The sequence below is a fragment of the Cnephaeus nilssonii genome (genome assembly GCF_951640355.1).
Source record: "Cnephaeus nilssonii genome assembly, chromosome: 3".
Lineage (NCBI taxonomy): Eukaryota > Metazoa > Chordata > Mammalia > Chiroptera > Vespertilionidae > Cnephaeus > Cnephaeus nilssonii.
In genome coordinates this window covers 26,805,965-26,831,152 of record NC_137074.1, presented here as the reverse complement: position 1 = coordinate 26,831,152, position 25,188 = coordinate 26,805,965, and the positions used below count along the sequence as shown (strand labels likewise).

The following is a 25,188-nucleotide window of genomic DNA, read 5'->3' as shown; positions in this document are numbered from 1 at the left end:
TATTTAGTTCATAATACATAGTCCACCCAGTATATATGATTACATATAATTCTATATGTGTATTTATATACACATAAAATAAAAATAAGAACATGAATTTATTTTATATTTATCTACCAAAGTTTATGCCTATTGGTGAATATTTAATGTTTTAATTGTTTTGCCTTTTCAAATGAAGCAGAAAGAAAAGTGAAGTTAGAAGAGGAATTAAAAGTAATAGGAGAAAATGCCTAAAATCCTGAAAAAAAGGCAAATGATAAACATAAATAACAAGTATCAAAATCTATGAAAATACCTCAAATTATTAATATATTAAGAGCATGAGGTGATATACATTTTTAATTTAATATTTTGTTGTATATATATGTACTGTGTTGAATGATGTTGTACACAGATTTATGTTTAAGTGGAGCCTCAAATGTGACCTCCTTTAGAAAAAGGTCTTTGCATATTGTACTTAGTTAAATGAGGTCATACTGCATGAGGGTGGGCCCTAAATCCAATGACTGCTGTGGTTACAAGAGGAGGGCTGACACACAGAGGACCACAGGGAAGAAGGCCATGTGAAGATGGAAGTAGAGATTGCAATAATCTATCTTCAAACCAAGGAATTCGAGGGTTGCCAAGAGCCACAAAAGCCTAGGAACAGACATGGAAGAACTATTCCCTATGGCCTCAGAGGGAGCCTGGTTCTGCTAACACCTTGCATTAGGACTTCTAGACTCCAAAACTGTGAGAGAATAAACTTTTGTTGACTCAAACTACCCTTTTCATGGGTGTGACAGTGCTGTTGAAAACTCATACAGTATGTTTTGAGGAACTTCATGTAACCCCATTTTACTAAATATTTTTTTTTTATTTTAGCAAGATAGGATTATAATTTGCTTATTTATCATCTCTTGTTTTTAAAACTTTACACCTTTCTAAATAAGTATGTGTATGTCTAATTTTACACATTTAAAAATATTTTCTAAATAAAGACTACTATAAATGACAATATTTATGCAATCATTTCTTTGTATTGCTGGAAGTATTTCTATAAGTTAGATAACTAGAGATAAAATTACCTGATCAGCCCAGCCAGCATGGCTCAGTAGTTGAGTATAGACCTATGAACCAGGAGGTCATGGTTCAATTCCCGGTCAGGGCATATGCCTGTGTTGTGGGCTCAATCCCCAGTGTGAGGCATGCAGGAGGCAGCCAATACATGATTCTTGCTTATCATTGATATTTCTCTCTCTCTCTCTCTCTCCCTCTCCCTTCTTCTCTGAAATAAAAATATATTTTAAAAAATTGCCTGGTCAAAAGCCACACACACTTGAGAGTACATAATGTACATGTATGTATGTGTGTGCATATTTGTGGGTGTGTGCACACATGTTTATATGATGCCACTTTAATTTGATGTTAAAAGAAATAGGATAGAAGATTACATGTATACATCATATAGTTACTAAAAGTGGGTTTTTTACTTTTTTCCCAGATAGATAGCCAAGAAAATAAAAACCGTAGGTGTTCAAGTTATGAGTGTATCGCACTATAAAATTTAAATATTAAATACATTTTAATTGTACCAGAGTTTATACATAACATCACTTTGTGGCCCGACTTTTTATATAACCATATATAATTTTTCTCCTACTCTACACAATTTTTCCATATAGATAATAAAATTACTGAAAATACAGTATTTTGCTTTATACATTGACTATAATGGCAGCAACTAGTTGTAACACTGGGCACATACACTAGTTTAAATAGTTGAAGTAAACTTAAAACTAACAAATTAGCTGGAAATAAGTACATTACGTATATTATGTAGACATGAATTCAGGGCCATATCTTCATCTTTGTGGAATCACTTGCCCGTTGATACATTAGTATACAATAAAAATTTTAGTTCTTCTGCATTGACTGTAAGACAACAGAATAGATTGTAATGACCCAGAGCAGTGGTCGGCAAACTCATTAGTCAACAGAGCCAAATATCAACAGTAGAATGATTGAAATTTCTTTTGAGAGCCAAATTTTTTAAACTTAAACTTCTTCTAACGCCACTTCTTCAAAATAGACTCGCCCAGGCCATGGTATTTTGTTGAAGAGCCACACTCAAGGGGCCAAAAAGCTACGTGTGGCTCGCGAGCCGCAGTTTGCTGACCACGGACCCAGAGGGCAGAAACCTTAGAACTTACAATTATGTGCATGGGTATGGAAATTAAACACAACTCAGGGCATCAATCTCTGATATGATGCAATCAATTCAATTGATAAAATATTTATATTTCTTTCAAATGTGAGAAAGAAAAGAATAAGTGGTATGTTAACATATGTAAATAAACAAGCTTTTAAAAAAACATTCATTTAAACATTTTTTTTGAGTGAATGAATGTTTAAGAAAATAGAGATTGACACAAGTGATAACAGTACTAACCATATGATTCCTTTTATAAATATTTTATCAGGCTACTTGTGAATTGCGAGGTTGCTGCTGGAGACCCTGGAATAATTCTGTTATACCTTGGTGTTTCTTTGTAAATAACCATGGCTATACTGCTGCGGAAATTAAAACCACAAATGCTGGTGAGGATTATTCTATCGCGGTGATCCAGTATCATATATTTGAAGTGGAATAAAAAATATGTTTTAAGTTTTTCTTTGAAAAATATATTAAATAGAATCAAATGGAAAGTATGTATTCAAGAATGTTCAAAATGATAATATTAAGAATTTATTTTTTATAATAGTATCTTCTATATTGAAAAAGAGATCAATATTTGTGATAAAATCAATAACATTGCAAATATAAGAAAAACATTTAATAATTATTAATCTTTGTAAATAAAGGCATGACTCGTATCATCTTTTTTTTTCTTTAAGGACTTGAAGCCCAATTAAACAGGATTCCTTCACCCACAGTATTTGGAAATGACATTAACCCTCTTGTCCTCACAACTCAGAGTCAGACATCCAATCGTTTCCGGTTCAAGGTTTGGTTTTTGAGATTTCTTTTTAAAAAGTTAATAATAAAAAGCGTATTATGAGCATACCATTCATTCTACCAAGACATTTGCTCTCTCAAGGAATATTTACTCCATAGCAAAGGACTAATTGGACTAGTTACTAGACTTCCTTGAGCTGGTGTACTCAAATGTAACATAAATAGTTCCTCAGGCAGTATTTTTGGAGACTTTAATAATGTAGTTATTGTAAAATACAGTATCTTGAGAAGAAAACTCAATAAACTGTAGTAATTTTTATTACAACTACAGACTGTTACTAAGAATTAGTTTAAATTTTAATTTGAGAAAGGGGTTAATTGTGCTGTATAAATGTGACTTACACTCCCTAGTGCTTTTTATTGGTATCACTTATATTTGTGATTTTAAATAAACTAGCTTTTGTGTTTGTTTTTTGGCAGTAGTTTACTAGTATGGTCTTTTGGATTTGAAAGTGAAAACATCATATCCTGTGTATATTACTTGTTTAGCAAAATTTCACAGGAATTAAGGCATTTTTTTAAACAAAATTTAAAATCATTATGGGATTTCTAACGAGTAAATAATGAAAAGCAATAAGGATAATTAAATTCACAAAAACCTAGTATTCACAAATCAATATTTTGTAATACTATTATTAATTTTATATCAGTCAATAAAAATCTTTATTTTATACACAGTACTTTTGTAACCAACTAATTCTATTTATTTCTTAACAACTTATACAATTTATTTTGTGCACAGCTATTCAACAATGTTAAAATTAATTATATGGCTAGATTAATAACTCATTTATAAAATTATTAAATGTATTAATTTCTATTTGGGATTTGAATTTAATATTTAATTCAGAACTGGAAAATTAAATAACAGTTTTGAATAAAATAATGCTATCTTGTTTAAATCTTTGTAGATCACTGATCCAAATAATAGAAGATATGAAGTTCCTCATCAGTTTGTAAAAGAATTTACTGGAACTGCAGCTTCTGATCCATTGTATGATGTGAGAGTTACAGAAAATCCATTCAGCATCAAAGTTATTAGAAAAAGCAACAATAAAATTTTGTAAGTAATTGGAATTATCTTATTTTACTTTTATACATGGTTACATAACTATTCAATTTTATCCTATTTTAGAAATAAGAAAATCTTAATTTTAAATCATTTTCAGAAAGAATAACTTTCCTTCCAAAAGAGGGTGATGTACATCTTTGTAAAGACATATTTATACAGAGATTTTATTTTCTGCGGATGAAAATTACAAGGACAGGCCAACCAAAGTTGAAGGTGGACAGCATCAACGATACGTGTTAGCCTTGCCTATATTTTCACATACGTAGAACCCCTATCGTGTCCTTTCCCTATTATTTATCTTAAGTCTGTTGTCAATTTATAGTATCAACTAGCTACTATTCAGAGAGAGGCTAATTTTTATAGTGATATTAAAGGTCTTTTCTTATGTATCGGTATTAAATTTAATATAGCATTGAATGCCTTCATTATGAATGTAGTGTGAGGAACATTTGAGAAAGAATTTAGTAATTTTTCAGATAAATTCTTTTGCATCTCCAAGAAATGTTAGTTAAGCAGTCAGGATCAAATCTCCACAATTGCCTCTCTTAAATATCCTATCTAATAAAGAGGGGATATGCTAATTGACCATCACACCCTCACAATGATGGCGGCATCCACAGCCAATAAGGAGGGAATATGCTAATTGACTGCCATGCCCTCAAAGATGGCATTGCCCACAGCCACAAGATGGCGGCGCCCAGTCCCCTCAGCCCCACCAGGACACCTATCTCCAGAGTTCCCCAGTCCCCTTAGCCCCCCGGCCATGCAGGGCCTGCCCGAGGTGCAGGCAAGCTTTAGATGGCAACTTCCCAGCCACCCAGGGCTGCCCAAGGCTCAGGTAATCAGGGCCGGCTGAGGCTTGTGCTGCTGGCAGTGGCAGCAGCAGAGGTGTGATGGCGGCATTGCCTTCCCCTGATCGCTGGGTCAACCTCCCGCCCCTGAGGGCTCCCAGACTGTGAGAGGGGGCAGACCAGGCTGAGGGAAAATTCATGCACTGGGCCTCTATTATTTTTATAATTTGCAATTACCTTTATGTTAAATCACAAAAATGTTAAATGTTATTTCACATCTCATAGTATATATTTGATATGCATAAAATATATAACATTTTCTTTTTCAAAAAATGATTTTGAACTCAATTTTAGCATATATGTTAGAGGAGGGAAGCCTGCCTCTGGAACCAGGCAGAACTGGATTTGAAATCTGGCTCTGCTGCCTACGAGGTTGTCACCTTAGAAAACATGAATTCATTTTCCTAATTCTGTAATTTGTGAAATGGGATTGATAAAGGTACTTGTGCTTTAGGATTGTGATTAAAGGAGAGAATGCATGTGAAGGAATATATTGGTGATAATCAATCAAATTGTGTTGATGGAATTAACAAGTTCTGCTTATGGTAGAACTCATGTGTTCTTAAGAAGTGACCAAGGTTAACAAGTGACATATTTAAAATGAAACGTTCTGGAAAATAACATAGACCTGTATCTAGTAGAGTATTTTTTTATATTTCTAGATCATTTATTTCCTTCTTTCATGGTACAGGTTTGACACCAGCATTGGTCCCTTGGTATATTCTGACCAGTATCTACAGATCTCAACCAGGCTTCCCAGTGAATATTTTTATGGTTTTGGGGAACATATTCATAAGAGATTTCGTCATGATTTGAATTGGAAAACATGGCCAATTTTTACCCGGGATCAACTTCCTGGTGATGTAAGGAACTATCTTTCTTATTATAAATAAAATCACTATATTGAAGCAGATAGTACTTGAAGCCTCTTTGAAAAACTCCAGTGTTACATAATCCAGAAGTTTATTTATTATAAGGGCAAGAACTGATAACTAAGTCCTAAATTATATCAATAAGTGACTAACATATTTTATGTATGTTTAAATAGGAATTTCTGGTTTATGAATGTTTTCTTTTGATTTTCATATTTTATCATTTCCTTTTCGGTCACTCTTGTACTTAAACCTATCATTGTATTAAAATAATTCTAAACTCTTAGCATGTTATACATGGTTTTGTGTGATATAATGTCTGCCTATCTATTGGAGATCATATTGGGCATTTATGCCTACTTCTTTCTCTTCCATAACATATTATAACCTCCTATAAGTTCACATATTTGCACAAGGAGTTGGTTCTCTCTGTAAATACTGAAACCTGAAGTTCTTTATCATGTATTCAATGTCATTGAGGGCTCATTTAAAGTTTCACCTCATAGCAATTTCTCCCAAACTCTTTTATGCAGAATTAATATTTACTTTCTAACCCTTTATTCATATTTAAATATACCAATCATCACAGTGTATTATTTATGCATATACTAGTATGTATCTATACTTGCAGAATATGAGATTCTTCAGAACAAAGACCACATCATTTAATTTTTTTTTACTAATTCATGATCGTTTTGAGTCAAATTATAGCAACTTAAAAAATGTTTTTATTCATTTTTTAAAGAGAGAAGAAGGGGGAGGGAGAGATAGTAACATCAATGATGAGAGAAAAATTATTGATTGACTTTCTCCTGCACGCCCCCCACAGGGGATCAAGCCCACAACCTAAAGATGTGCCCCAGCCGGAAATCGAACTGTAACCTCCTGGTTCATAGATCTATGCTCAAACCCTTGGCCACACTGGCCAGGCAAATTTTAGCAGCTCTTTAAATGCCAATGTTAACTATTTTATTCCTAAAAAATGAATAACTAAATTTGTTTTTAAAAACCTCACTGGGTACAGGATGACTAACAAATTCTACCAATCCTTGTTTATAGTATCATATCTGTAATAAACACCAGGGTGACAACCTCATAGCTATTTTAAATGCATTCTTTCCTTTGAACCTCCATATCCAATCAGTCAAGAACTCTTATTTCTTTCACCTCATAAGTGTATTTCTGATTTGCCTCCTCCATTTCATCTACTCATCAGCTCTCAGTAAATGTACTGCCAATGTTCTATGAGAGTGGACATAATTTGGCAATTCTCTGCAGTGCCTTGGGTATACATGAACATAATGGTTAAACATGTCAATACTCTATCATGAGTAGCTTATTAAAACTCATTTAATCATAATAAAACATAAAGGAAAGTTAAATAATTTCTTACTAGTACAATGTATATATTATATATTTTATCTTAATAGGTTAATAATTAAAATCATTTTGATGTTTCTGCGCTGCAGAGTTTCACATGGCACATACACTGTAGTAGGAAAAATTAGCGTAGAGCTAAGAGGGTTAAATAACAGAAACAAAGTTGAATTTGTAAGAACCATTTTAAATAAACTTTTTGTGTTAAATGGACTTAAAATTTAATTTTCAACATTTTGTCTTATAGAATAATAATAATTTATATGGCCATCAAACATTCTTCATGTGCATTGAAGATACTTCTGGAAAGTCATTTGGTGTTTTCTTAATGAACAGCAATGCGATGGGTAAGAGTAATTTATCTGATGATATATTTAAATGAGATTTAACTTTAAATATTTTAACTACTCTTCTTATTCCAATAATAGATATTATGTGAGAGTAAACTCTATTGTTTGTGGTGTAGTATGTGAAATTATAAGTAGGTTTTGTAGTTAATGAGACATTGAATTTTTGCATGCCAGTACTCTATTTGGAAACAAATGTTACATTGTGATATTCTGGATTTTTTTCTTTCCCTTCAGAATAACATTGAAACACACCCATTTCCATAGCCTCATTTGTTCAGATAAGTTAGCATAGCACTACAAATAAAAAAGAGAAAGGTCGATATGGGGAGAGAAAGAGGAACTAGTATTTTATTATTTTATCATAATTCAAGTAATGTAAAATCTTTTGTTTTTTAATGTTATGAATGCAATACCTATATTTAACAGGTAAACTGATGATAATAAAAGCCACAAAATTAATAATACAGCAAGACAGTAATATTGGATGGTTATCCAGGCAATTATTGTTTTTACATATAGAACCATCAAATTTTACATGTTTTTCTTAGAAATAACTACTTGAAATGCAATTTAAGAAATAAATCTTTTTCTGGTAAAATGACTGGTTTTTTATTTCTTGCTATGAAATTTCTATGGGAGCTTTTGCCAGTATCTTTACAAGGAAACATCTGGGATATCCTATCATAAACCTCATACATGGTAGCATGTTACTTTTTCCATGTATTTTTCCTATCTTCAATATATTATTTCCTCATAATTATTTAAAAACAGCTTAAATTATGTGGTTAATAGAAAACACTTTAAATAGATACTATAATTATTTTATCACTCTTAACCTTTTTACTATTTACATATGCTTTCTCAAATTTTCTGTTGTAGAGATTTTCATCCAGCCTACTCCTATCATAACTTACAGAATTATTGGTGGCATTCTGGACTTTTACATCTTTCTAGGTGATACACCAGAACAAGTAGTTCAACAGTATCAAGAGGTATGTTTCAGGTTTATATTATAAAACATTTTGAAAAAATATATATTTTCATCTAACTTGCCTACATATTTAAATGACTTTATTTAAGATATCTGGAGACTGATAGCTAAATATATGTTTAAATCTTACCATTTCTCAGTTATGAGTAGGTGGTTTTTATTTTTGGTTTTGTTTTCTGTACTGTGAAACCCATGTATATTTAAATGTCTATCTATCTGATATATAATTGTGTATTACTTATAGGCATTTGAGTTCAGGAGTTGAATTTCATTATGAGGAAGTATCTTCAAGCCTCAGAATAGGCAATGAATATATAGGTTATACAACTCTATGATAAAAATTCTAGAAGCAACTGAATTATGAGGAAGACTAGTAGGTAAACTCTCAGAAAATTGGCTATGACACTCTGGTTTATTTAAAAGGGCAGATTTTGAAACACACTCTGAAGTCTTATGTTTTAAGGTTACCGTCTAAGCAATTCTCACTTACCTATTAAATAATACCCTATTGTAACTGAGTCCAAAATGGGCCTTGGGGAAGTGAGAAATCAGGGCATTACTTGAGCCTGATTTTTAGTTTCTTCCTTATAATTGTTCTCCTGTGGCATATATACTTTCTGGTGTTATCATAGAAAAATAAATCATTTTTATTGGTATCAGATGTATGGAACATGCTTATTTTTTAAGTCTTGTTATATTGAGCCCTGGCCAAGTAGTTCAGTTCGTTAGAATGTTGTCCTGATACACCAAGATTGTGAGTTTGATTTCTGGTCAGGCACATACAAGAATCAGCCAATGAATGTATCAACAAGTGAAACAACAAGTCTCTCTCTCTCTCTCTCTCTCTCTCTCTCTCTCTCTCTCTCTCTCTCCCTTTCTACCATCCAATCTCTATCTAAAATCAATCAATCAATAAAATAAAATCTTGACTTATTAATTATATTTTGACATACAATTCCCCTTTCCTAAGATAATCTCAAAGAATAAATTATTGCTATAAAAAACTGTCTTTAATTAGTATCCAAAACCCTAAAATGAGAGTAGCTAGTATTATACATAATTGAGTAATTAAAATGTCCAACAATTCCCAAATAGCTGTTTATAAGAGTGAATTTCAGAAAAGAACACAAAGTTACAGTCTCTATTATATGAAATCATAATTACAGTGCTAGGCTGGCCTGTATACAGACTTTGTGTATGGTTAGCACACCATCAAAACAAGGGACAGCCCATTTGTTAAAGGAATTTGACATTTTGCTTTTGACATATTGATTGGGATAGTTGTCTGTTATGTGTTGAGTAAAGCAGTAGTTGAGACTGAGTCATGCTTGACATGTGAATGCAGTGTACATATAACAGTGCACTTGCTTGCATCATTTTATGGGTCAAGTTGCAAAGGCTTGAATGTAAGCACTACCGTAAAATACTGGTATAAAATACAGCACTACTAATCACAGCTGCATTTAAATGAGGCTCAAATTATGTGGAGAGTAGACAAAATAAATTTTGTTTCTTGTTTGAAGGAAAACTAACTGTTCTCTTTGTACAAGCTGACCAATTAGTGGGCTCAATGTGTTAAAATTTAAAACATAATTTATTTGACTATCCAGACAGTTTTATGTTTTAAAGAAAATGTGTACATATGAAATGAATAATATCTAACTAATATAATATATAATAAATACTTTATATACTTTTATTAAATATAAATTATGCCATATTTGTAACCCACACATACACACACAAAGACATTTCAATCACATGTCCAAATCTTTAAAGAAATTTTGTGGAACATTAAGATGAATAGGCAATGAGTATATAGGTTATACAACTCAGTTTAAAATACTGAGTTTCTAAGTTTTATTTGATTAACTACAGGCCCGGTGCATGGATTCGTGCACCAGTGGGGTCCCTCAGTCTGGCCTGCACCCTCTCGCAATCTGGGACCCCTCAGGGGATGTCGGCTGGCCTGCAGGGATCAGTGTGAAACTGGCAGTCCGATATCCCCCGAGGGATGTAGTAGTATGCGAAGCAACAGGAGGCCAGGGAGGAGTTGAGCCCAGGCCAGGTTCCACACTGCTCCCACTCATCCCAGCCCCGCAGCACCTGCCACTGCCGTGGCTCAGTAGTGCTGCTGCAGAGGCAGGAAAGGCTCATGCCACCACAGCTGCGCATGCCAGCCATGAAGCCCAGCGTCTGGCACCCCTTGGTCAGCTGAGTGGCGCTCCCACTATGGGAGCACACTGATCACCGGGGGAAGCTCCTGCATTGAGTGACTGCCCCATGGTGGTCAGGGTGTGTCATAGCAACTGGTGGTTCAGTCGCTTAGGCTTTTATATATATACTAGAGGCCCAGTGCATGATTGAATCATGCACGTGTAGGGTCCCATACACGCTTGCGCTTTTCGCGGTGGAGCTGGGTGCCTGTCCGCTGGTTCTGGAGCAGACAGGCACCCAGCTCCCCCGCTTTTGATGGTCTGCGGCCGCTGAGGGGGGCTACCCTGCTGTTGAGAGGCGCAGAGGGCGCCCCCTGTGCCTCTCAACAGCAGGGTAGCCCCCCTCAGTGGCAGCAGATCCGTGCCTCTCAATGGCCCCAGCCACGCTCCGACCCCGCCGCGCCGCGCTCCGCCGCGCTCCGCCCCCGCCACGCCGCGCTCCGCCCCCGCCCCGCCGCGCTCCGCCCCAGCCACGCTCCGCCCCCGCCGCGCCGCGCTCCGCCCCCGCCACGCTCCGTCCCCGCCGCGCCGCGCTCCGCCCCGCCCCGCCGCGCTCCGCCCCCGCCCCGCCGCGCTCCGCCCCAGCCACGCTCCACCCCCGCCGCGCCGCGCTCCGCCGCTCCGCCCCCGCCCCGCCGCGCTCCGCCGGCCCCGCCGGCCCCGCCGCACTCCGCCCCGCCGCCATCTTTGTTGGGTAATTTGCATACTCACCCTGATTGGCTGGTGGGCGTGGCTTTGGCTGGTGGGCGTGGCTTGGGTGTAGCGAAGGTGCGGTCAATTTGCATATTACTGTTTTATAAGGTAAGATATATTGTGAGAGGGTGCAAGCTGGGCTGAGGGACCGCCCCCCCATGCAGGAATTTTGTGCACCAGGCCTCTAATCTGTACAGATTAGAGGCCTGGTGCACAAAATTCCTGCATGGGGGGGCGGTCCCTCAGCCCAGCTTGCACCCTCTCACAATCCAGGACCACTGGCTCCTAACTGCTCACCTGCCTACTTGATTGCCCCTAACTTCTCATCTGCCTGCCTGCTTCATTGCCTCTAACCACACACCTGCCTGCCTGATCACCCCTAACTGCTAGCCTGCCTGCCTGATTGCCTCTAACTGCCTCTGCCTCGGCCCCTGCCACCGCAGCTTCATCTGGAAGGACGTCCAGAAGGTTGTTCGGCTATCTGGTCTTTTAGCATATTATTCTTTTATTATTATAGATTTTTATGATAATAAATTTAATTCTTGATTGAATTCAATAGCCTAATATTAGTATTTAAAAATTTTACATAGTAGTATTTAGACATGTATGAAGGATAAATCATGGAATATATGTATATATGTATATATGTATATATGTATATATGTATATATGTATATATGTATATATGTATATATGTATATATGTATATGTGTATATGTGTATATGTGTATATGTGTATATGTGTATATATGTATATATGTATATATGTATATATACACACACACACACACACACACACACACACTAAAACCAAAGAATAGTCATCATTTCAAATAAGACTATTTGTCTTAATATAACCTAATAGTTTTAGTGAAAAAGAAATAATATGAGTTACACCCATATTTTCACATGCAAAATCATGTTCTCTGTTATTGTGATTAAGACACTAACAGTGTGTTGTGGGCATGCAATGAACGTGCTTGGGCCACCGAGGCAATGGAAGAAGGGCCTCCATTGGGCCTCTTGGGAGGAGAAGCCAAGGCCTACATGTGAATGAGATAAACACCTTAAAGGATAACTGAGTGGAGCCTTGTAGAACACATATGTTATTAATATATGTGAAAACTAGGAGAGAAACAAGTGCCAAAATGTAAGGACATAGAAATTATGTACTTTTAATCATCTTTTTTCTACCATGATGACTTCATTTATTCAATCATTCAGTCATTTTGTTGCTAAAGGAAGTGAGAGTGTGGTTGGACAGTTTATTTTTGCTCATATCTCTTTGATGCTATTAATGTATTCTCCTCTTTTATTTTACATGCTGTGCAAAATATACCTTTGCAAATGCTATTTTAAGTGCTAACTTTCTAATCTTCCAACTCAAAATAAACAAAAAAGTTACGAAGTTGTTTTTAAGTGTTTATAGACTTGAACAGAATTGTAATAGAATATCTAAGACACATTTGAAAATCTAAATATTTTTTGAAATATGTAATTAATCTTAAATGAATGCTAGAGATATAATAGAATAAGAAGCATATTGATATTAGTTTCTAATACTCTTTATTGGAACTAACTAAATGTCTATTTACTTTAAGCTCATTGGGCGACCGGCTATGCCAGCATATTGGAGCCTTGGATTCCAGCTGAGTAAATGGAATTATAAATCACTTGATGTGGTGAAAGAAGTGGTAAAAAGAAATCGGGAAGCTGGCATACCATTTGTAAGTGGCATAAAGTGTTTGGGGAATGTATACCACATTAAATATTGTCACATAATCATAAATGTAGAAAATTGTCAGGATAATTATATAGATGCATATGGATTATTAAATTGCCTTTTAATGATAAAGTACATTTTATTACCATACATAATGCCCAGACCTATGTGAAATTTTGAGATATGGTAATAAATAATACTATAACAAAATACATGTTTTACTGTGGACAAAATCATACTTAATTTTTTAGTAGACTTTATTTCTTAAAGCTTATATAGTTTTTAATATAATAGTTTATGTAATATGTAGGGTTTTTATACAATTAATCATATTATATAATAATGCATATTTAGTTATCACTGAAACAAATGTGAATAATAATGCTTTCATAATCTAGGATTAGAAATACTTATAAATAAATATCATTACATCTTTAGTGAAATAAAAGGGATCTAAGTTCATTTACTTTTAAAAAATTTTATATTTATAATACAAGTTTTTTGGACTTAAAAGTTGAAGTATTGTACAGTTATTTCAGGGCTCTTTATTGATTCATACTCTGCTAATCTTTAGGATACACAGGTCACTGATATTGACTATATGGAAGACAAGAAAGACTTTACTTATGATAAAGTTGCCTATAATGGGCTCCCTGAATTTGTTCAAGATTTGCATGATCATGGACAGAAATATGTCATCATCTTGGTAATGACTGAGTATTTATTAACACAATTTTACTATTTACACTTTCATCAGTTAATAGATTTTCTATCATTTCTTTTTTGCTATTATTGTGTCTGTTATGTGCCACTGAATCAGCTCTGACTTCTGACAACCCTATGAATGAGTGATGTCTACACAGTCCTTTCCTCAACAGCCCTGCTCAGCTCCTGTAGCGCATGCCTAGTGCTAGCTCCCGGATTCTTTTATGGAGTCAATCTATATCATAATTGCTCTTCCCCTTTTCTTGCAGTCTCCTATTTTTCCCAGCATTATTGTCTTTCCAGAAGAACCCTGCCTTCTCATGATGTCCTGGCGGGTGGACAGCTTCAGTTTTGTCATGTTTGCCATCAGTGACATTTCAGGCTTAATTTGCTCCAGGACCCATTAGTTGGTATTTCTGGTGATCCAAACTATCCATAGAGCTCTCTCCCAATGCCATGTTTCAAATGAATTCTTCTTTTCCTATTCTTCTTTTTCACTGTGCATAGTAATTAGGAAAATTAGGGTGTAGATGATTTTAGCCTTGGTGTCCAAAGACATATTTTGCCCTTGGTGATCTTTGCTAATTCTTCTATTATTAGGACCCTGGAATCGCCATAAGTAAGCGTGCCAATGGAGCAAACTATGAAACCTATGAGAGGGGAAATGAACAAAAAGTTTGGGTAAATGACTCAGATGGGACTACAACTATTATCGGAGAGGTAAATTATAATAATTATTAAAGTTGTGTTGGTCAGATTTTCTCTTGTGCAGTGACAAAGGTTTTGTGTGTGTACACATATGTGTGTATTCACTTTCAAGTCTAAATTTGATATATTTTTTAATTTATTTATTTTTTTATTGATTAAGATATTACATATGTGTCCTAATCTCCCCATTGCCTCCCAACCCCCCCACTCATGCCCTCACTCCCCTGTTGTCTGTGTCCATTGGTTAGGCTCATATGCATGCATACAAGTCCTTTGGTTGATATTTTAATTGTGTAGAGATATTTTAGACAGAGTAAATATTCCAATCATCTCTAAAACTAATTAGATGACTATAAGACAGATAATTTTTAGTGCTTATCACAATTAAAACTAAAGATAAAAATATGATAAATAATTTATATTACAAAATTCTGATAACTTTATGTAAAATACATATATAAATTAAGTACTTACAGGCTGTGTATTAAGTTTTATAGTTTATATTTAACCCTCACAATTAAATGAGATGGTTATGATAAGAATTCTTAATTTATAGGTAAAAGCGTGAATTTGAGAGAAGTGAAGTAACTTTTCTAATATCACAGAGCAAATAAGAGCAGAGTCAGGATACTGCCTAGCTCCAAAGTGCAAAATTTTAACAAGGATAAATATTCTTTTGGAGACAACTTCATAAGACATATAAAAACCCATAATATCTAGGTATATTGACTTGGTAATTCCACTTCCGTAATTTAGCCAAAAGAATAAAACAGGATAAATTGTGAAATTATATTAAAAAATTTTATTAATGCATTATTTAAAATACTGAAGAATATCTTAACCATCACTTTTTATCTCACTTATCAAAGTTAAGTCTTCTTCAATTAATTATGCACTCCACCAGAAAAGAAAACTGAATTTTCTCCCTATAGAAGAATGCATATATAAGTTGAGTACTTATATGTTGTGTACTAAGTTTTATGGTTTACGTTTAATCTTCACAATAATATAAGGTAGACATGATTAAACTTCTTAATTTATAGGTGAAAAAATGAATTTGAGGGAGGTGAATTTCCTACTTACAAAGCCTATTAATAAGTCACATAATACATTTTGTTAAGACCTGCTCTGTTGGATATGCGGGGATCACATAACCCATATGCACAATTTACATGTAAAACAATATTATCTATCCCAATTTACTTGAAATTGAATTCATCTAGCCCAACTTCATTATTTTAAGTAATAAGTGAAATAATTCAAAGAAACATCAATCATAAAAAGCAATATAGTCTTGACTCCATTGTATGGTCTTGCCTCCTTTGTCAAATATTAATTGAGCATAATGGCTTGAGTCGATTTCTGGGTTCTCTGTTCTGGAAGGTCAATTGAAAAAAAAGGAGACATATGTACTACTATTTGTAATACTTTAAACAATAAATTAAATAAAGGCTATTAAGTAGTGACTCTTCAAAAAAAAAACAAAAAACAATATAGTAGGTGTAGAGTTTAATACCATGGACTTTGATATGAGAGTGCCTGAGTTTAAAGTTCTCTGTCACTTATTAGTGATATGACCATGAACAACTTATTTAACTCATCTGCTCATCACTTCTCTTGTCTATAAAATGGGTTTAATTATAGTACCTACTTCAACTATAAAATGATGATAAAAATAGTACCTGTCCCCTAAAGTTCTAGTGAAGAATAAATGAGTTAATATAACAAAAATGCTTAAACCATTGCCCAGCACATAAGTGTCATACATGCATTTGTTAAATTGAAAAAAATATATATACAAGGAGTTTTTCCCTTGAATTTTTTTGGAAGCAGTTGCTTTTGGACTTAATAATATACTTCCTTTTATCAGTCATTGAGTATATTATACGATTTTTATTTTTTAACCTAACCTACTAAGATGCTAAGAATTAAATTAAGCTGCAGTCAAAATAACAACCTCATCCATCCCATTTTCTTCTATTTTTCCTTTCATAAATGCTTCATGTCCTCACTCTTTCTTTTTTTTAAATTTACTTTCTGTTAAATGCATTTTAAAGTAGGTCTGAGATTATTGTAAATATATATTGGGCAAGGGTTACAACATTATGACTAATAATTCTTGTACCCTGTTAGTTTGAATTCTCATTTATTTATATTAAAAATGTATGTATATATATGTAAATGGTCTATTCTTCTAGGTGTGGCCGGGATTATCAGTATACCCTGATTTCACTAATCCAAGGTGCATAGAGTGGTGGGCAAATGAATGTAGCATTTTCCATCAAGAAGTGAAATATGATGGACTTTGGATTGTAAGTAGCTATTTTAAGCCAGTGATTTTGGACAAAACATATAATTATTCTTCTATTATATAATTATTAAGTTGACAAGACATATTTTATATTGTATGAACTTAAAATTAAAAGGTCTTATAATATTTTTTTAGAATGTATAAATACAATACTTGTTATGCTCATGAGTTAGACAAGAATAAAAACTAAAAGCTGAAAGTAGAGATTTTGTTAATCTTTAGTAAGACACTTTATAGAATACATTGCATTTCTATTACTGAGGTGTTGTATCTTTATGACTAATAACTTATTGTTTGAAAAAACAGTTAACACGATTTGAGAATAATCCAATATTAGTACAACTCCAAAAAAAATGTATTAAATCTACAGTAGTCAAGCAATTGCAATAATGTGAACCTAAATAAGCCCTTACCCTTTAAAAACATTTTTCATTAAGTTATAGAATAGACAAGTCAAAATTGGCTATAGGTTAAGTGTTTTACCCCAACATAAACAACAACAGCAAACAAAATCCTAGATAACTGATATATTTATTACATTAAAACACTAATCTTTAAAAGTTTCCTTGGATGATATTTTCTATCTGTAGATTTTGATAGCATGCTGCTAGGTTTGTTGTATAGAATAATACTGTATGATAATAGATGATTTAGTATTTTTGGTTATGGAAATTATAGCTGCATTTTGGAGTGAAACTATTTGGTGAGCCTAAAAATCTATATTTCAGGAAAAAAAGTATAATAAATCTGAACACAGAAAAAACATCAAGGATTTTGTTTAGAGATATTGCAATAGTCCAGAATTTTGGAAGGAGAGATAATGAGATTTCTGGGGATAGCTGTCTTTTCTTTGGCTGTTTAGGTTCATAATATTCCTATTTCCTTAAAGTCTTTAATCCTCATTCAGTCATTATTTTAGTTAATAATTTATTTATTAATTCAAATAATTTGTTAGATAACAAGTCTTTTTATCTTGCTCCAACAATATATCAGGTATTTTATGGGTCATATAAAGATAAGAAAACTATGTTTTCCGCTGACAACATGAAATTGAGTAATAGGTTAAGCATAATCATCAGGATTTCAATGACAGTAATAGGATGAGAGGGAGAAGTTTTAGTTATTAGACAAAAAAATCTGTGAGATCATGATGAGAATACCTCGCTGCTGGTAGAAATAACAAAAAAAATGCATTCTGCTCTTGAGTTTTGTTTTCAATTATAGCGCTAATTTCAATTGTATTATTTAATTTAAATTGCAAGTTTCTTCATTCCCTTTTCTCGCTTGCTTAGGACACAATCTGAGTTTATTAGAATGGAGTTAGAAGTATAAATGGCATTTTAAGAATAGGGAGAGAGAAGATGGCTGCACTGTGGAAAGAGAGAATACTCCATTTCCTGCAACCATTCAAGACTGAAATGCCTGATTCAACTCCAAAGAGACAGGGAATGGGAGGAGGAAGAGCATCTGAGAAAGGCAGAGTCATTCTGATGCTAACATAGAAGCATTTTGACTAATGCTTAAAATATAACAACATAACATAATAATGAGAATGATTCCAAACCTCATTAATATCACTGAGTTAATTATACTATGTATAAAGAGTGGGAAGTTCTTACTGGAATGATTGCCAAATACTACTATTAAGTTGTTGTTGTTTTTAATTTCTTAATTTTCTTCACATATTTTTTCCTGATAGGATGAATTATACAGTAAAAATAAATGTCATTTAACTGAATTTAAGTCAAATTTTAAAATAGTTTTGTAATTTGCTAGATATATAATTTAGATACCGTGCTAATTTTTTAAACTATAAGTTTAAATATTGAAATCACTTTGAAAAATTATGTGAGCTAAATTGTCATGGAAAAAAATTAACATAACAGTTCAAGTAATTTAATAAAATAACTCCAATATGTATTTTAGAATAACTACATAAGTTTCCTTCTTTGTGGTTAAGAAAATATTTGGGAAAAAAGGAAACATTTACTTTTGAAAATTTGATTCACATAAATGTATTCTTTTGAGTACCCTTAATTTTTCACATTAACTACATGTGGGTATGATACGGATGGACGAAGGGAAGAGTAACAAAGCAAACATACACCTGAGGAAAACAAAATTAATTAGACACTTGATTAAGCATGATGACTTTTTAAGAGCAGAGACAAGAGATATGGGGAACAAGGTGGGGCAAAAACAGATTTATAGTTGTTCATATGGAAAATAATGCAATAACTAATAAATACTAATATATGAAAATACTTTGTCTTGAATACTCAATCAAAGATATCCAATTCCTCAATCAAAGATATCTCTTCTGTTTGTTATCTACATTCACACAAAAACAAATAATATTATTTTTCTCAGTATAATGACTTGTTCAGACCCAAGGGAGAATCAAGTAGTGACTATAGATAAGCAAATTTGTCTTTAGCTTGGAAGCAAAATAATATGTGTGCCTTAGATTAAAAAAAATGCAAGTAACTTAGGTTTATATGATTTATTATTACTTCAAGTCTTCTGTTCTTCAATTTATATCCATTTAGGACATGAATGAAGTTTCCAGCTTTGTTCAAGGTTCAACAAAAGGATGCAATGACAACAAATGGAATTATCCACCTTTTACTCCTGGTAAATTTCATTTGGTTATCTACTCAGCATTAACTGCCGACTGGTAAATTCTAGCATATATATTCCTAAATCGCAAAGTTTGGTAAAATTTTGAGACCCCAAAATCAATATTTTTGTTTGTTTTACTTTTGGCCACAATATGTATGCCTAAGCAAAGGAGAATGATTTAAAAATTTGATATAGCATGTTGATTTATTTTTATTTGCTGGTGATTAAGTGATTAATGAAAAGAAACAAAATTTGTTTGAAATCAAAATTGAAATGACTGATTTTTTTTCATGAGCACATTACTATAAGTCTGTGCAGTTATCAGAATGTGCCTGATCAGAATAGTTACATCTCGCATATTCTAAGAACTTTTTTTATCATTTAATGTGGGTAAAATAAATAACCAAAGGAAAAAAAAATGTGCTCTTAGTGGAATAAATAGCTACAAGGACATCTGAAGAAAGATGACAATAATTATTGCAACATCATATATGCCAGCAAATGAAAGTACAATTAAAAAGATTTTTTGAATGGTTTGTAATTGTGTGACAAGTCTACATGTATAGAATTAGATCATATTTAAGTTAATGATTATACTATAAAGCTTTCAAATGGATCTATAGATATTTGATATACAATTTAAATGTATACATTTCTATACATGTATGTTAAAGGTTATTTTCCCCTTGAATTCACTTATTATTGTAGTTAGGAATGTTAGTGAAAGTGCAAATTTAATGTTTAATCAACAAGAGTGGAATGTGGAGACCTATTTGGAAATTAAATTCTCATTTTTATTGTTTTTAAAATGAATATGGCATTACATACCATTTAAGAATTATAAATATTAAAATAGCAAAAATATCTTATTATAGAATTTAAAATAGCAAAGAATTTATAGAAGATGTTCCTTATATATTTTCTCCTAGATATTCTTGACAAACTCATGTATTCCAAAACAATTTGCATGGATGCTGTGCAGACCTGGGGAAAACAGTATGATGTTCACAGCCTCTATGGATACAGCATGGCTATAGCTACAGAGAGGTGAGTGCAATTTCATTCAGAAATTTCTTTCCTATTTATTGTCTAGAATATATTTGATAATTTACTAATGGAATTTGAAAATAGCACAAATGTAAGAAAAATAATATTTTCATGATAGAGAAATTAATATATTAAGAGCATCAGTTCTTTTAGTATTATTCATGAATTTGGAACTTAGTTATCAAGAATAATATGGTGTATGTATTTAACTATGATTCTCTTTTATTTTAGATTTAAAGTACCCTTCAAAATTTTGATTGAGTTTGCTTCTCTGAATATAATTGTGTTCTAAGCATAAACTTCACAATTGGCCTGGAAGGATGGCTCTTCTAGAACAAGTCTTTAACTATTTTTCAAAACCAGGGTTTTCAATTAAAATGTAATTTTCTATGTAGTATCTCCTAAAAAGCAATTTTCTAATATAGTGTGTTACTTTTGTATAAAAAAGAACATGATATAAAACAAAAGAAAGGGGCATCTTCTCTTTATTGCCTACTATTTTTCAAGCATTGTATAAATACCTATAATGTGACAGTCAATAAAAACCAGATCTTAGTTTTAACAAAGTTTTAATTTTTTTTTAATCCTCACCTGAGGATATTTTTTCCATTGAGCATCGACCTATGAACCAAGAGGTCACTGCTTCGACTCCCAGCCAGGGCACATGCCCTGGTTGTGGGATCAATTCACAGTAGGGGAGAACTAGGAGGCAAGCTGATCAGTATTTCTCTCTCATGGATGTTTGTCTCCCTATCTCTCTCCCTTCCTCTCTTTCTCAAATCACATATACCAAAATACATATGTGAAAGAGAAACATCAATTGGTTGCCTCCCACAGGCACCCTGACTGAGGCGGAGTATCAAGCCTGCGACCCAGGTAGGTATGTGCCCTTGACCAGGAGTCAAACCCACTACTCTTTGGTCTCTGGGCCAACACTCTAACCACTGAAAACACAGGCCAGGGCAATTTTAAATTTTTATATAATTAAATAACTACAATTCAGTTTTATTTTTTTAAATATATTTTATTGATTTTTACAGAGAGGAAGGGAGAGGGGTAGAGAGTTAGAAATATTAATGAGAGAGAAACATTGATCAGCTGCTTCCTGCACACTCCCTACTGGGGATGTGCCCGCAACCAACGTACATGCCCTTGACCGGAATCAAACCTGGGACCCTTGAGTCCGCAGGCCGACGCTCTATCCACTGAGCCAAACCAATTAGGGCACTACAATTCAGTTTTAATTCAAACCTATGTTTATTTGGTCCTGAATCATACCATGATATGAAAAATTTATACGGTGTCTTCTCAGTGTTTGTTTCTTCACTTCTTAAACCCAGTAAAACATTACATATTACATTATGTAAATGAGTAAATTGTAGAAAGAGAAAACATTATAGTTCAATATTTTAAAGGTAATAATACAGGAAAAGCACCTGATAATTCTAGTATAATTTTACTAAGGTAGTCTGGATAATTTCATATACTGAATTAAACTTTTGTATTTTTTTCCTGATTATTTCCCATTTATGGAAATAAAAAGTTGCCATTAATACTCAGGTACCAATAGAGATGAGATGAATAATTCTTTTTAAAAATATATATTTTATTATTTTTTTACAGAGAAGAAGGGAGAGGGATAGAGAGTTAGAAACATCGATAAGAGAGAAACATTGATCAGCTGCCTTCTGCACACCTCCTACTGGGGATGTGCCCTTGACCAGAATCAAACCTGGGACCTTTCAGTCCATAGGCCGACGCTCTATCCACTGAGCCAAACCAGTTAGGGCAAGATGAATAATTCTAATAGTTGTGAATGATGAACTTCTAGAAACAAACAAAATAAAATACTTGTCAAATATGTACATTTTATCCCAACATTGTTTGCTATTATTTGAAAATGCAAACATTAATATATAATTAAAATCATTGTAACACAAAAATATGTATTGAGTTAAAGTTCAACCATATATTTCAAAAACAAATGTTGAATGGATAAAAAAGCACATGTTTATTTAATTTGGTAAAGGAAGTCATTCAAATCTGATTCATTTATAGAATATTTTTGTCTGTATTTGATCAGTGTGTATTTAAATAGTATTGATAACTAAATATAAAATTGGAATAAACATTGATAAAATAGTTGCAAATATTATGGTGTAGCTCTAGGAACTGTATGTAATACATACATTTGAAATTGAGACTTCAGAATTTCAAATATCTGTATTATTTTTTAAAATCTTATTTATTTAGGTATTTAAAATACATGTTTATCGATTTCAGAGAGGAAGGGAAAGAGAGAGATAGAAACAGTCATGGTGAGAGAGAACCATTGATTGGCTGCCTCCTCCACACGGCCTACTGGGGATCGAGGCGCAACCCAGGGCATGTGCCTCTGACAGAAACAGAACCTGGGACCCTCCAATCCTCAGTCCGACTCTCTATCCACTGAGCTGAACCAGCTGGGGCAAAATCTTATTTAATAATTGGATTTTATTTTTAGAGCGGTACAAAAAGTTTTTCCTAATAAGAGAAGCTTTATTCTGACCCGGTCAACTTTTGCTGGAACTGGAGTCCATGCTGCACATTGGTTAGGAGACAACACCGCTTCATGGGAACAAATGGAATGGTCCATCGCTGGCATGCTGGAGTTCGGAATGTTTGGAATGCCGCTGGTAAGCATTTCATTCAATGCTATTCATCAAAGCTGTGAGTTACACTTAATTTTGTAATATTATTATCTTAATGATTTTCACTACAATGCCTAAAAGTATGTTAAAGAAAATTAAACCTTTAGTCTTAGGGACTTTATAAAAAAAATTAGGGATATAGGTAATGTCTATAACATTCAGGAACATGGAATAAACAAAATTCAATCAAATCAACATAAATTCATGAAACAAATATCAATATAAAGCATATCAAAGTTTATATAATAAGTGTAAAGCATCAGATAAGATAGTACAGAAAAAGCCAAATAAAAGTAAGTGTCAGAAGGCTAAATATATTAAAATACTTGATTGTTAGTTCAGGTTAAAAAGTAAAGCTTTTCTCTCTATTTAAAAAAGATAAAGACAGAGATTTTTTAAAAAAATTAAAGCAGAGAAAATTTATACTAAGAAATTCTAAACATAAGACATTTTGTAAGTCTCTTTATATTAAACAAAAGAGTATATAATGTTCATTTAAACACTAAAGAGGTCCACTACACAACAAAATAAATTCAAAAATACATTAGGGTACTATAGGATTCATTTACTTTTTCTTTTATATGCACTGAACAAAATAAAAACAAAGAACCTATCAAATAATTTAAAAAATAACACAAACACACACAGAATCTTGATTTTGGAAATTAAAACAACACATCATCAAATTATTTATGAATCAAAAATAAAATGAAGAAAAATGGAGAGAAACACAAAAACTGAATGCTCATAATTGTAGTTATATCATACTAGTGAAACATTAGCTAAGTTGACATTTAAAGTAAAAACATACAGTATTAAATGCTTAGACTCAAAACAAACAAACAAAAAAGCTGAATAATAGATACTTCTCCAAAGTGGACATAGAGAAGTCCAAGAAACATGAAAATATGCTCAAAGTCACTAATCATCTGAGAGATGCAAATCAAAACAACAAAGCGGTATCATCTCACACCTGTCAGAGTGGCTATCAAAAACACATCAACAAATGACAAGTGCTGGCGAAGATGTGGAGAAAAGGGAACCCTAATACACTGCTGGTGGGACACAGACTGGTGCATCCACTTTGGAAACAGTATGGAGTTTCTTCAAAAAACTAAAAATGAAACTATCATTTGACCCAGTGATCCCACTTCTAGGAATATATCCTAAGAAATAAAAAACACCAATCAGAAAGAATATACTCACCCCTATGTTCATAACAGCACAATTTACAATAGCTAAGATCTGGATATAGCCCAAGTGCCCATCAGTAGATGAGTGGATAAAAAAACTTTGGTACATTTACACCATGAAATACTATGCAACTATAAAAAGGAAAAAATCTCTTACTCTTTGAGACAGGACCTGGAGAGTATTACGCTAAGCGAAATAAGCCAGTTAGATAAATATCACATGATCTCACTCTTATGTGGAATCTAATGAACGAAATAAACTGATGAACAAAATAGATCCAGAGACACAGAAGCATGGAACAGACTGATGAATTGCAGAGGGAAGACTGGGATGAGAGGTGGTAGGGGAGAGATTAACCAGGGAACTTGTATCCATATATGCATAGCCCATGGACACAGACAATAGTGTGGTGAAGGCCTGGGAGGGGGAGTGTGGGGTGAAGGGGGTCAATGGGAAAAAAAGGGGCATCTGTAATACTTTCAACAATAAAGATACATTTTTGGAAAAGGCTGAGTATTGACTGAAGTGCATAAATTAAGAAAATGAAAGAATAAAAACAGAATAAGCCTAAAGAAAGATATAGGTAATAAAAGTAAGAAAAATTGTTAGTGTCATAAAAGCAAAGTCTCTAGAGGAAAAAAAAAAAAAAAAGAATAACAAGCCAAATACAAAGATAACTGAACATTTTAATAAAAAAGATCCATCTATGGCAAGTTTTGCTCAAAAGAAAAGAAAACATAACGAATGGTAGAATGTATTTTGAGATTA

At 33.3% G+C, this 25,188-nt stretch overlaps 1 protein-coding gene across 1 annotated transcript in view; it reads left to right on the top strand.

Moving 5' to 3' along the window:
• SI (sucrase-isomaltase) overlaps nucleotides 1-25,188 on the top strand; it is a gene marked incomplete at both ends in the record, with an annotated part of 86,371 nt that overhangs the window by 6,133 nt on the left and 55,050 nt on the right. Inside the window, 13 exons of the mRNA XM_079767238.1 lie at nucleotides 2,463-2,580; nucleotides 2,878-2,987; nucleotides 3,910-4,061; nucleotides 5,613-5,784; nucleotides 7,418-7,517; nucleotides 8,400-8,512; nucleotides 13,022-13,147; nucleotides 13,718-13,849; nucleotides 14,449-14,568; nucleotides 16,755-16,868; nucleotides 19,417-19,501; nucleotides 20,419-20,536; nucleotides 23,040-23,211. Of these exons, the coding sequence (XP_079623364.1) occupies nucleotides 2,463-2,580; nucleotides 2,878-2,987; nucleotides 3,910-4,061; nucleotides 5,613-5,784; nucleotides 7,418-7,517; nucleotides 8,400-8,512; nucleotides 13,022-13,147; nucleotides 13,718-13,849; nucleotides 14,449-14,568; nucleotides 16,755-16,868; nucleotides 19,417-19,501; nucleotides 20,419-20,536; nucleotides 23,040-23,211 (1,632 nt within the window). The remainder of the gene's footprint in view (nucleotides 1-2,462; nucleotides 2,581-2,877; nucleotides 2,988-3,909; nucleotides 4,062-5,612; nucleotides 5,785-7,417; nucleotides 7,518-8,399; nucleotides 8,513-13,021; nucleotides 13,148-13,717; nucleotides 13,850-14,448; nucleotides 14,569-16,754; nucleotides 16,869-19,416; nucleotides 19,502-20,418; nucleotides 20,537-23,039; nucleotides 23,212-25,188) is intronic.